The 12573-nt window shown below is 39.8% G+C and overlaps 1 protein-coding gene across 3 annotated transcripts in view; it reads left to right on the forward strand.

The window, feature by feature from the left end:
• LOC108754863 (semaphorin-2A) overlaps positions 1-12573 on the forward strand; it is a 361619-nt gene that overhangs the window by 317154 nt on the left and 31892 nt on the right. For all 3 annotated transcript variants that reach the window (XM_018497496.1, XM_018497495.1, XM_018497494.1), the window contains 2 exons: positions 5847-5934; positions 11132-11183. In XM_018497496.1, coding sequence (XP_018352998.1) covers positions 5847-5934; positions 11132-11183 — 140 coding nt within the window. The remainder of the gene's footprint in view (positions 1-5846; positions 5935-11131; positions 11184-12573) is intronic.

The following is a 12573-nucleotide window of genomic DNA, read 5'->3' on the forward strand; positions in this document are numbered from 1 at the left end:
CTCTCTGAAATGTAAGATTTGAGTATTTTGTTAGATACAAAAGACAGCATTATAATCATTTGATGAATATATGTTAACGATACTCTCCAATTTGCTTTGCATTGCATCTTTTATATTAAATTTATACGTCACCGATTTTATTTTTACACTAAGGAAGACCCAATCGAACGGATTGAAACGCTTGCTAATTTCTCAAGAATAAAATATACGATTTCACACGCATACTAATCTGTGTTGGCTCGCATTGATTTACATCTTGATTTACATCTATCCTAGGTTTTATTTAGTTCGCTGGCGCAATCAAAAAAGTAAGTACTTAATGCGCGTGCGCAAAATAAAAATGTCTCTTCAAAGAATATTAAAAATGACTCGTATAACTCATAGCAATTCATATGAATCACAAAAGCGTTGCAATACATCTTACTGTTCCCGGATAATTTGCTAATTTTAAACAAAAGTTCTTGACATAATACGTTTCTTCGCACATTATATAAAACGAAATCTATTTGATCGCTTGCACCATGCATCGCGCAGAATATATCTCATTTTTCAAAGTCAGCGCTTTGGATACCGCACGCAGCGAGATGGATCGTAGGTAGCTAAAAAGGGCGCTTTTGCAATTGAAATTACCGCGATGGAGAATATTTTCGCTACGGACGCGGCACCTTGCCTCAGGCTCAAGGGATTAAAATAATAATAACGTTGGAAATTGGACACGGCCGCAGTGGCAGTACCCTCATAATCTTTGGCGGCCATATGCCGGTGTCAGCTGGAACGAAGCCAGACGAATGTAAAAAATGATCGCGCGCCTAATCTGCCATTGTGCGGACTGAGTTGGGCCCCGTCGGCCTCACTTTATTCAATTGCAACTCTGGCTCTCTTTATGGTTTCACATTTCCTTTCGTGCACGTGATAGGGAGAGATCGTATTGGTTCTGCACGTGCTCTAGGATTCGCTTGGATGCCGATAAGCACTGCATAAATCTGCCATAAAGATCATCTGTGAACACGAGGAACGATTGCGCGGCTTCGTATCGATCTTGATGAAAATCACGCGCGGCAGGTTAAATTTACAGTGTATATATAAATTTTTCAAGAATAACCATCGGTTTTGTAATATTCCCAGGATATACCGTCGGAAATATAATATCACAGATCAAGATTTTGTATCTCAGTAATCTCGTAATCCAATCGCATTGACGATTTCTCACGAGAACGCGAAAATACATACATATTATGTTCCTGCTCACGGATGAGCTTATTAGACTTTGAATAACATCAACTTTATATCGATTCACGAGAATGCGAAGCGATCTCAAAAGTTATCATGGTAAGAATAACATTTCTAAAAAATCTCTGATTGCTCATACAGTTATCTCAACTTTCATCATCCTTATTTGCCTTCCAACGAAAATTATTCAGCGCTCACTAACTCATAATCTCTATTGTCGCGATTTACATTCAACCATCGATGCGGTTTGCTTCTTTGTCGAATTTTATATGACTCTCATTTATTGTCGAATGCACTATTTGCAAAGTTTGTGAAAGAGTGATTTATACATTCAGATTGGCGAAAAGAGATCAAAATATGTTTGATCAAAATATGAAACATTCTCATGCGCTTAATCTTTTCTTTTATTTAGCAATATTTTGGATATGGAAAAAAAGAGTCAATTTTTTGATAGAATTTATTTTCCGACTATATATATATACTGAAAGAAAAATAAAGTACAGAGGAAGCTGCCTATTATGAAATAGGCGCTTAATATGAGATAATGGCGTTTCCACTAAACTAATAAACGCTATCTATTAGTTCCACCATGAATTTATTGTTCTTAGATTGAAAATTATTTTGTGGAAAATTTATTATTATATCGTGCTTGTAGTCGTTGCGAGAAAAGATTTTAGAATTTGGATGTCTTCAAGTTTCGTTGAGATGAGCTTTTACCTTATTTATTATTTAATAAGTAAATATTTGGCAATAAATTCTTCATGTGGTAATAGAGTAAGATCGTATTAATAAAAAAATACGTTGAATTGCTTAATTAGAACAGAAGTTAGATTTGATGATCGTAAAACCGTAAGGCGTGAAAATCGTAATATGAGATATTCAGCGTATTTTTAATATGAAGTAACCTATGTTCCTATATTATAGTGAAAATCGTTGCTGAAGTATAAATGTTATTGTACAATAATAAAAAGGACAATCGAAATAAATATCGAGTGGCTATTTTTGCGATGATTGGTTCCAACTACCTGAAGACGAATCAACTAGGTACAATGCATCGCATACTCATTTTGCACATGCAGTGGCTGTGTTTATTTGTATTTTAGAAACATTAAATAAAGTTTTTTAATTGCAATACTGATGTACTTTGCGTTTTATTATCGATTTCTCGGAACATCTTATGTTAGGAGCATCATTTTTTGACTTAGCGATTTGCTCACTTTTTACATTTCTTTGATTTATAAAAAAAAAAAATAAAATTTGAATTAAATATTACCTAACATTAATCCTAAAAAGCTTATTAAATTCCCTTAAAAATGATCTATTATTTTTTTCAATTCTACCTATAGATTTCTAGCATTTAATAAACTCGGTATCTCATAATAGGGGCCTTTTCTCTAGTGTTGAGATATACATGATAAAATTACGCTGTAGGATATAGGAAATGAATTTTCCAGAAAGTCGGATTATTTATTGCTTGGACCGAAGCCGGATGTTTTGCAAATAGCGATTAAAGGCTTTTGAGGGAAATGCATTTAGATGCAAAAACGTGTACACACAAGACTAGGGAATTGGAGCGTGACGCGGACATACAATATATAGAGAGGATTTAAAGAGCGAATCGTCCTCTCGTTACATATTGAGATCCATAAAGTTGGTAGGATTTAAATCAACAGTGTCGACGATAGCTTGGCTCGAAACGGCATATTCCAAATTTATCTCAGATGAACGTAGAAACTAAAACTAAAACGTTTATTCTCAAAGTAATTTATAGCTTCTCGTTTTAGCTTTATAAACAGCTCATTACCTAACTGCTCTTATTTTTGTAAGACAATCACGTGTATACGTCTTCTACACACACACACACACACACACACACACACACACACACACACACACATTTTACTAACTATAAAAAGTAACCCGAATAATCATTTAGGACAGGCCTGTCCAATTTGAGCTCCGGAGTCAAAATGCAAAGCCGTCGACGTAAAAAAATTCAATGTGAGATTTCGGGGATTGTAAAGTGTTCGGTACGCATCTGAGTAACACTTATCAATACCTTACAGTCCTTGAAATCTTACATTGTATTTTTTTCGATGGCTTTGCGTTTTTGGCTCCGGAGCTTAAATTGGACAAGCCTGATTTAGGAGGATAGGGAGGGCTCTTGAATAAACAGAATAATTTATACGTCTGTATATTTGCGATTACAACGATTTCTGCTTCCACGACCCTCAGTTTTTGCAAGCCCTACTTTTTTATATTAGATACAATGGCCTCGATAGCAAGATTTGTAACGATTCTAGGTCGCAGATATCCTCTTGTGGTACGCTTAATTAAGAAATACTGTAAAGGTATTAGGCCGTCGCGCCGGAACCACCGAATTCAAATGGATGGTTTCCGCGACTAGGGTCGTTAGAGCGTTATCACGCACCGTTAACAACCTCGATTAGCGATTGTATCGTCCCTCGAAGTTTCAGCGCACGTTCTTATGGGAATGCGTTGCAAGTAATTTACGATAAGTAGGCGGTGTGTTTGCGCACGTACGCCTCGTGGACGTCTTTTAATGGCGGTAAATTACACGATGGTAAATATTTGTCGGAGAACTCAGCGGTGGCGGTAACAGCGCCATACGTTTCTCCAGCGCATCAATATTGAACGATTAATTATTTATATTATGCACGTATCATATATAATTAATTAAGCAAATATTGGCACGAGATGCAATCGAAAATAATGCAACAATTATCGAATAATTATGCGAGATGGCGAAACTGTAAAGCCGCAGAAAGTTCTAATTGCAACCGTTTAGCGAAATGTAGTGAAAACGACCGTACAAATAACGCGTTGACTAGGTTGGCTTTTCTCTCTATATATATGTATATATATATATATATATATCTTACAAGGATAGTTTTGCTGAATGAACGTACAAAAGTGAGTACGACACGAGACATATTATTACTACAGATTCGGAACATATTTCTCCTTATATTCTGTACGCTTAATAAATAACGTTGTATTAAAGGGGCGAGCCTGGCTCTGCATAAATAGAACCTATGTCGCACGGCGACGTTTATCCCATTAACAATCGTGCGTGAGTCGCGACGCGGCCAATTTTGTCCGCGGGTCAGAAATAGAAGCTGTGCCGTCAGGATGCAACAGTTATATTAACTCGGATACAACGAGCAGCAGGTGCGGATGCCGTCGTCCGGTGGACGATACAACTTCATTACGACGATAAGATCGAAATAACTCTCGCGGGAATACCTATGTTTTCCTATTTGAGAGAAACGAGCGCGAATGTATTCAGATGAAATCGACGAAAAATGGGAAACGCGAATGTGCCGCGCTCGCGAGTGAATATAAATTTCGAAATCTCTCGGGAGAGGGGGGGAGGGGAGGAATACAGTCTAGTCGTGGTCTATCTGGGCCGATCTAACGACCTATGGGTGGCACATCGTTTTTGAATAAGTCCGACGTTAGAGGGACCGTAACGTAACGTCGCGGTCGTTCCGCGGAGATAAAGCAAGATCACAAGTTTCTGCATCCCCGGCGTCGCGGGGGTTCGCGAAGGGAAGAGAACACGAGGTGGATTGGTTAGCGCACGGAGATGTAGAAGAAAGAGAGAGGTCAGGAAAAGACAGAGGAGAGCGGGGAGTGAACAAGGGATAGATACGTAGGAAGAGTAGCTCTGTTCCAGAGTAAGAACCCCTTTCATTCCACGTCGGCCCCTCCTGATACCGTATAAAATATAGTATTGTTCGCGCTCTGTTAGCCCGGAGAGTGGAACGAGTATATTTAGAAAGGGGCTGCTTTCTTTCATATGTTAAGCAGATCAGTGTCGATGAGATAAAAAGAAGGAGAGGAAGAGGAGGAGTTGGCAAGAGCCCGTCGACTGTTCTTTCTTCTCGTTGACGTGGTAACGCTGGCTGGCCCGTGAATTTTACGCACTTTTAGATCAACGTGTGCAAATGTGACAATCAAATTGACTTGATACTCTTAAATAATTCAGAAGTTCTAAAAAAATGTGTGAAAAGATTTACCTTTTTTTTTTTTTACTGAAATTTTTAAGGACGAATCGCTTCTTAAATTTTTCGCAAAGCTTCGCGAAACACTCAAGAAGAATGAAATACTTTCTTCGCTCCAGAATTTGTTCGAAAGCGCAAGAAGTCACGTCAACGAAGACAATTGCAAAAGTTCCTTCCGTGAGCGCTTCATTCGCTAATATTAACATGCGGCTCCTCGCGCGAGTTGATCTTCGATGTTTCCGCGGTGCGGATTTCAGCGAATCCGCACTGGCCGATGGAAGGAAAATGTCGAGCGCGCGCGTTACGTGCCGTGTAATTCCGACGAGTTTACGGTAGAGATAAGTCAGAGTTGACTTTAGCCGGATTACCGGCGGGGTCGGCAGGGCGGTAGGACGGCACCTTACTCTATCCGGCCGTTATTATAAAAGTCGTAATGAAAATCTAACGATCCACTGAGCGCGCGGCGCGGTCGCGACTACGGCGATGCGACCGCGTAGCGGATTCGCCGCGTTTCCGCAGCACGGAAAATGAATTTCGCCGTTGCTACGACGTCGCACATTTAATCCCCTTATTTACTTTTGCTTTCAGAACACGTGCGGGAATTCAGCTGCGGCATGCTGTACTACAGGACGCTCTACCTGGACAGTAAGAGGGATGCCCTATACGTCGGAGCTATGTAAGTAGAACTTTTTTCCGAGCTTCGTAATAAAATGTCACGCCGTGAAAATCCCCGGGAAAAGTTGCGACGTTCCCTCGTCAAAGCTCGAGGACAGAGGTATTACGTCAGCGCGCCGAGCCCGTGTTACATACATATGTATGTACGTGCCACGCTGCAGATTTTTACGATTGCTGTGATTAAAATTCTACAACGTGTGCGCGAAGCGCGGGGGGGGGGGGGGGGATCGTGCCGTTTGATTGAATTTTCCGATGTCATCGAGTAATCGGATAATCTGAACTTTGAGGGATTACCCGTTACACGTGATATCAGCTTTCGGGATAATAATTATCGTTGCATAGATGATGGAATGACTCGCGGCGCCCCGCTTATTTACAGAGGATAAAGAGAGAGAGAGAGAGAGAGAGAGAGAGAGAGAGAGAGAGAGAGAATATTTAAAACATTTTTATTTTACGATATTCCACTGTTTTAATTCACGATTGTATGCATATTTTCTGTTTACTACTTTTGTTATTATTGTTCATGAAAACCGCGGGCTTATTTACTTGTCTGCCTTGCTTTATAGAAGATGATCAGAATCCTCTCGCTCTAAATGTTTCACTTTGCAGAAAGGCAATTTACTCGGAGCCTTTGAGCTGCGGAAGAAAACGGCAAGAAAAGCAAATATATAATACAAATCGAAACTGACGATCTCGGCAATTATGGTTGCCGAGGAAATGAAAAACGCCGTGTCAATAGAGATCAGAATTAATGAATTTGTTATTTCATCGTTTGAACGTAACAATCTTAGATATTGCACTCGAATATTGTGAATTTACGCGTATCACAAACAGTGGCTTAATGCTGCGCGAATCTATTAATATTTCCCAATTTCTATCTCGATTTAAATCTCTCCACGTATCTTATAGCCGTAATGAAAAGTTTCGCGAAAAGTTCCTCTCCGTTTCCTAGGTAGCAGTAATAATCCGTTAAATCGATCGTCTCTTCGCTGTTTGTACGAGTATTGAGTTACTATTTTCTCAATGTGACTCGACAGAGGCGAAAGCTAAAGGGTCGATCCTCTATACCCGGCAGAAATTGCGGGAGGGAAACGTCGCATCATTATCTCAGCGGAGTATTATTTCTTGATTCGGTCCCAGCCGCTTCTGACGATGCCACCCTCAGCGACCATTCCCCGTTAACATTCTCTCCCATTCTCCTTTCTCTTTTGTGTTTCCTCCCTCCCCTTAATTTAGTAAATGCCAGTAAAATGTTACGAAGCCTCGGTAACGGAGACGTAACGGGGATATAGTCTACCAATGCTCGCGGATACGAAGAAATCTCGAGACAGACAGGATGCTTGTTTAATTCCTTTGTGAGGCGGAACACAGATCGTCTTATGAAGTTCTCTTACAATTTGAACATGCGAATATGTTTTCGTCATGAATGAGACAAGACGCTCAATTGACTTCTCTGCTTCGGAATCATTACAACTGCTTGCAGTACGCAGATAGCAAAAATGGTTACAATTTCATCTCTCTTTGAGAGAACAAATAAATATGTGTACGTATATAAAATATAAGTGTTCTACATGCGTACATATATAAAAAAAATGTATAGAATATTTATCATAAAATTAATATTGATACTTGAAACACACAAAGTGTACCTTTTTTAAAAAGATTAAAAATGAAAAAAAAAAACAATTAATAACAATTAATTTAAACACAAAGAGAAATCAAATTAAATAATGCAAATCATATTTCTGTACGATGGAAAAATAAAGCATCACAATCGCATAAAAGCTTCCTCTTTTGAAATAACTCTGCCTCACTTTCTCTCTCTCTCTCTCTCTCTCTCTATGATGGGATGAGCTTGCCATATGGAGCGACAAAAGAAAAAGCGCAGTTACGATAAATTGCATTTCCCAAGGAAAGCGGCTACTCCGACTTCAACTGTTTCCTGGCTTCGTTCCACGTGCTTGCGTCGTCTTGTATATACATACGTATCTATCTACAAAACTACAATATCGAAGAGAATTCCGATAAGAGTCTAAAAGGAAATCGTTTTGCTATTCCTTCTTCAACGATAAGGGATGTTTTAAGCTTTATGATCTTCGTAGACATAATTTTTAAATGATTTTAAGACATTTGACATTTTATCGATCCACTCGCGCGACCTCACGTTTGATCAGGATTCTTTTCCCGTGTTCTTCGGCTGTATCTGTTCTTCGCGATATCGTTTTTCCTCCGTTATCGCACGCGACGATCGATACACGCGCGAGCATCGTTCCTCGTTAATTAGAAAGGTGATAGCCATTAATTGTAGTTTGAGAATCGGCACCCGCGTTGCGGTTCGCTCCGCAATTAAGGCACGCTAATTGAACGCTTCCAATTATCAGGCCAGAGGGGCCGCTGGCGAGAGCAGTACAAAAAAAAATGTAGCTCGCTTATATTCCTGTTCGCGGCCTGTGTCTGCCGCACGTCTAGCGAAACGAGATAAAAATTTGTCGATCATATTTTCGTCTCGTACGGTCGCATCTGTCGTTTTTCTTGCCAGACTTCTATTGTGATCGCGACAATTCGACGCGGGAAGCAACTGCGACCGGAGATTAACACGTCACATCTAGTCGCGATCGATTTTCGTTCTAATTGCTCCCAATAACCGTTGCCGGAAACGCGCGTAACGGGAGAGATTTCACCTTCGTAATGTCGACTGAAACAACTCAGGGAAAGCTCGAGATAGCGTGAGAAAAGTGAGTTACAATCGTGAATGTTATACCGAGGTGAAAACGGTCACGGGCTTTGTACAAGTGGCAATTCAACTTTTTTCTCTTTATCTCTCTCTCTCTCTCTCTCTCGGTCATTTTCAACGACGACGTTGACACTTCAAATGTCGTACATCGATTTAGCGGATTATTCGTTCGACCGTGCAGCTGATAAAATTGTATAAAAGAGAATTAGGTTAAACCTAATTCTTGCTAAATCGCACATTTCAACAGTAGCGTTTCCATCTATTTTCCACATTGCTCTATTACTTACCGCTTACATACGCACGTTTATTTTTCGTCACTATTATTTTATGAAAAGTGATGTATTTAAATCGTCAAGAGCTGCATTGCGGTTTATTGAAACGTAGATGTAACGTTATTCCGACGTGTATACGTTCGTTGATTTATACTGGGAATTATTAAAATCGTTCTATTATGTTAAACCCATCTCTTCTCGCGGATATATATATCTCCCTCCCGAAGGCAAGGCGTTGGGGTAAATAGCACTGTTGCAAACGCCACTTCTCTGGCCCTTGTCATGTATTCCCCCAAAGTAGCGAGGAAGAGAGAGAGAGAGAGAGAAGCAAGGGAGTAGATCTCGACGCGTTGGATAATGCATCCCGGGTCAGAGCTGTCTGTCACGCACAGCCACAAATTCAGACGATGCTTTTCGGATTTTGCCCGGCATTCGTCAGGCTCCTTCTCGCCCACGATGAAAATTGTCCGTATTACACAAGTGAAATCCTAGACATGAAAGCGGTGTGCGGCTGTTATCTTAAACTGCGACCTATTTCAAATGAAAATACGGACAATTCGTATGGTCACACACACATACACGGGCATTGTTCGGAGTATCGTAAATGTTAGATCCAGCCTTTAATTAAGTCTTTGTTCCTATTTGCATAATTAGCAATGAAATTTGTTGAAATTTCTTCTGCACTCTACAAGGCGTCTTTAATAGTTTAAGAAATTGCTGTACGACCTCAGCAAACTGCTCGAGATTTTAATTAAACTTTCCCTGGAAAGCCCTTAAGGCGATGTAAAATGTTAAATTGAACCGAATTCTTTTCCCGATTCTCAAGTAACACTTTCTTTATTTTTAGAAAATGTTCCACTTCTCGTGGAAGCGTGTCAATGAGATCTTAATGAAATTTTTCCTCTGCGATTTTCCTCAGCGGTGAAGTAATTTCTCGGTTTGATTACGCACGTTTTACCAATTGAATTTCAAAGGAACTGAGCGATGACTTTGCAGCGCGAGTTTTCCCCACAAATTACTTCCCTACGAATTTTTTCTTTCGGTAGCATGAGCGACGTGCCAGCACGTAGACGATACTCGCTTCGGTCCTAACTCCTTCCTCCCCACTTTCTCTCTACGTTTCCTTTCCACCTGCTGTGAACCCTCTAAAAGTTCGCCGAGACGAAAGTTCGACGCGGGTAGATTCCAAAGTGCGGATTTGTTTTTCCACATCGGTATTTACTTTTTCACGGTGCGATGCATAGAATGAATGAAAAAGGAGAGCCGCCGAGGGATAGGTCTTCCTCTTCCTTCTCCTCTTCCTTTCTCCTCCTTTTTTCACGTTCCGCGAGCGCATTCCGTCCGACTGCGTATTTCTATTGAAAGGCGATGATGAATGGCTATTGGGATAAAGTTATGCGGCGCGCCGGCGTTAATGTTGCGAAACACACACACACATTTGAAAACTGGGTAAATTCGATTTACGATCGGTGGCGCCCAGCAGCGCATATACCTTTTACGTACGATCGAACGCGGAACCTCAGATTGCCACCGCGATGCTTGCAAAGAGATTTATACGAAAATCGTCGCATTTTCCCCGCATTGATATCGACTGGCTGTTATATCGATCAAAATACCTGGGCCATCATTTCTACATTGAAATGTGAAATTAATGCCTTGATAATCGATACGAAATAATTAATACTAATGGCTGTCACATTGATTTTATTATGTTACGTAATCTGCGTTTATTTCGACTCGTCGACTATGATTCTTACTATATTTTATCCGTCAGTCTCGAATGTGAACGACGATCCTTTCCGAAGAATAAAATCTTCTAATAAAAACAAACGGTACGAGAACAGACGTGACTCCGGTCACCGTCGAACAAAGAAAAGACAATGCAAGAACTCGGTCAGAAAAGAGGAAACTCGTTCTATTTTAACCCTCCGGTCTCTCCTTTTCTATCCTCATAGAAATTCCGTGCCGTTTGCTGGCGCTCGCCATGTTACGGAGAGCCGTAAGCAAAATGCCGCGGTGCTACACAACCATACATAACCGTGGCGAGATAAGGTAGGGTCGAGTCACGGAGAGTAATGCATCTCGTAGACGTAGGGAATGAAAATTTACCCCTCGACTATCCCTTTCGTCTATCGCGACCACGCTTAATTCGACCGTTACGCTAACACGAAACTTTCCTCTTCTGCTTTCAGGGACAAGATCTTCAGGCTAAATCTGAGTAACATCAGTCATTCCAATTGCGAGGTGAGTTATCCAGATTTTTGTACATTCCTATTCCTACCGATTTAACATGCGTCATCTAATGCGTTACATTCACATCGAGTTTACTGTTCATGTGTTCGAAATGATGAATTAAACCTGTAATTAAAGTCGCATTTAGCTTGAAATGTGAAAACGTGATCACCCGCTGTGTTTTAGTATGATGAAGCTTTTAGAAACAACTTTGTAAAACTTTAACAAGGTTTATAACTTTTAATTACATAATACGTTCAATAAAATGTTATAAATTTTGATATATTTAAAGATGAACATTTCAGCTGTATTTAAAATGTGAAGACAGTAGCCTTCATAGTTATATCTTCTGGAATTAAAGAAATTTAAATGGATAGAACGCAGTTTTATAATGCTATCTATAGACCGTAAACCTTCAATTCATTGTGTTTCTTAAATACCGTATAAAGAATTCAATTATCGTAGAAAGAACTTAGACTACCATACTACGCCCTTTTTTCCCCCGCGGCTATCCGCGTATCGATTAGCATCAAATGTCACATAATGTTTGGCCCCCGTTTGAGGGAAGAGGGGATGATAAAACCAGACCCCCCGATCGTAACTGGAAAGTGCATGGGCTCCGCTCGTCCCCATAAAACTGTCAATCACGCATAGTCGAGCGAAATGACACCGACATCATCGGGACAGCTGACGCGTATCTGCCGGCTAAGCGATCCATTGTAGGCAAACGAATCGTACGATGATTTTTCCACGGTCTCCCTCGTCGGTGGGATTCGGTTTAAAAGCTCATATATTCTACTCGCTAAGTGCATTTGCGTATCGTACGAATAACGCCTGAGACATAAACAATTACGAGTACATTTTAATCTTCCGCCGGCAATGTTGACCTTTAAAGGCACAGTACATTTTTTGATTGTGAATTCTGATCGATAAATTTGAATTTTTCTCTTCTCTTTTCTCTCTCTTTTCTTCTGTGAAAAATAAATAAAATATAATTCAATTTTTACGATAATAAATATTCGTTATTGGAACTTTCACAAGTATGTAAGAATTTTTTTTTAATTTTTATACAGTCTGCACTGAAAAAAATACATATAATTTTATATTACCTAAATATAATTGGAAATTTACAATTTCCAGTAAATTTTCAATCATATTTAAGTAATTTTCCGATCATAAACATGTAATTTCCATGTAAAATTACATGCATTTTTTTCAGTATGGAATAATCTACACTGAAGTTTAGAGATTCAGATTGCGGACGAAAGAAATTTTACATTCTCAACAGAGAATTAATTATGAATGCTATTGCAGCCCTAGTAGAAATGTATACAGTTTTCCTACAGGACACCTGTCCAGTTACTATCTAATATTACTGTATTCTCATTAGTTGTGCCAATAC

Source organism: Trachymyrmex septentrionalis, unplaced genomic scaffold (genome assembly GCF_001594115.1).
Source record: "Trachymyrmex septentrionalis isolate Tsep2-gDNA-1 unplaced genomic scaffold, Tsep1.0 scaffold81, whole genome shotgun sequence".
Lineage (NCBI taxonomy): Eukaryota > Metazoa > Arthropoda > Insecta > Hymenoptera > Formicidae > Trachymyrmex > Trachymyrmex septentrionalis.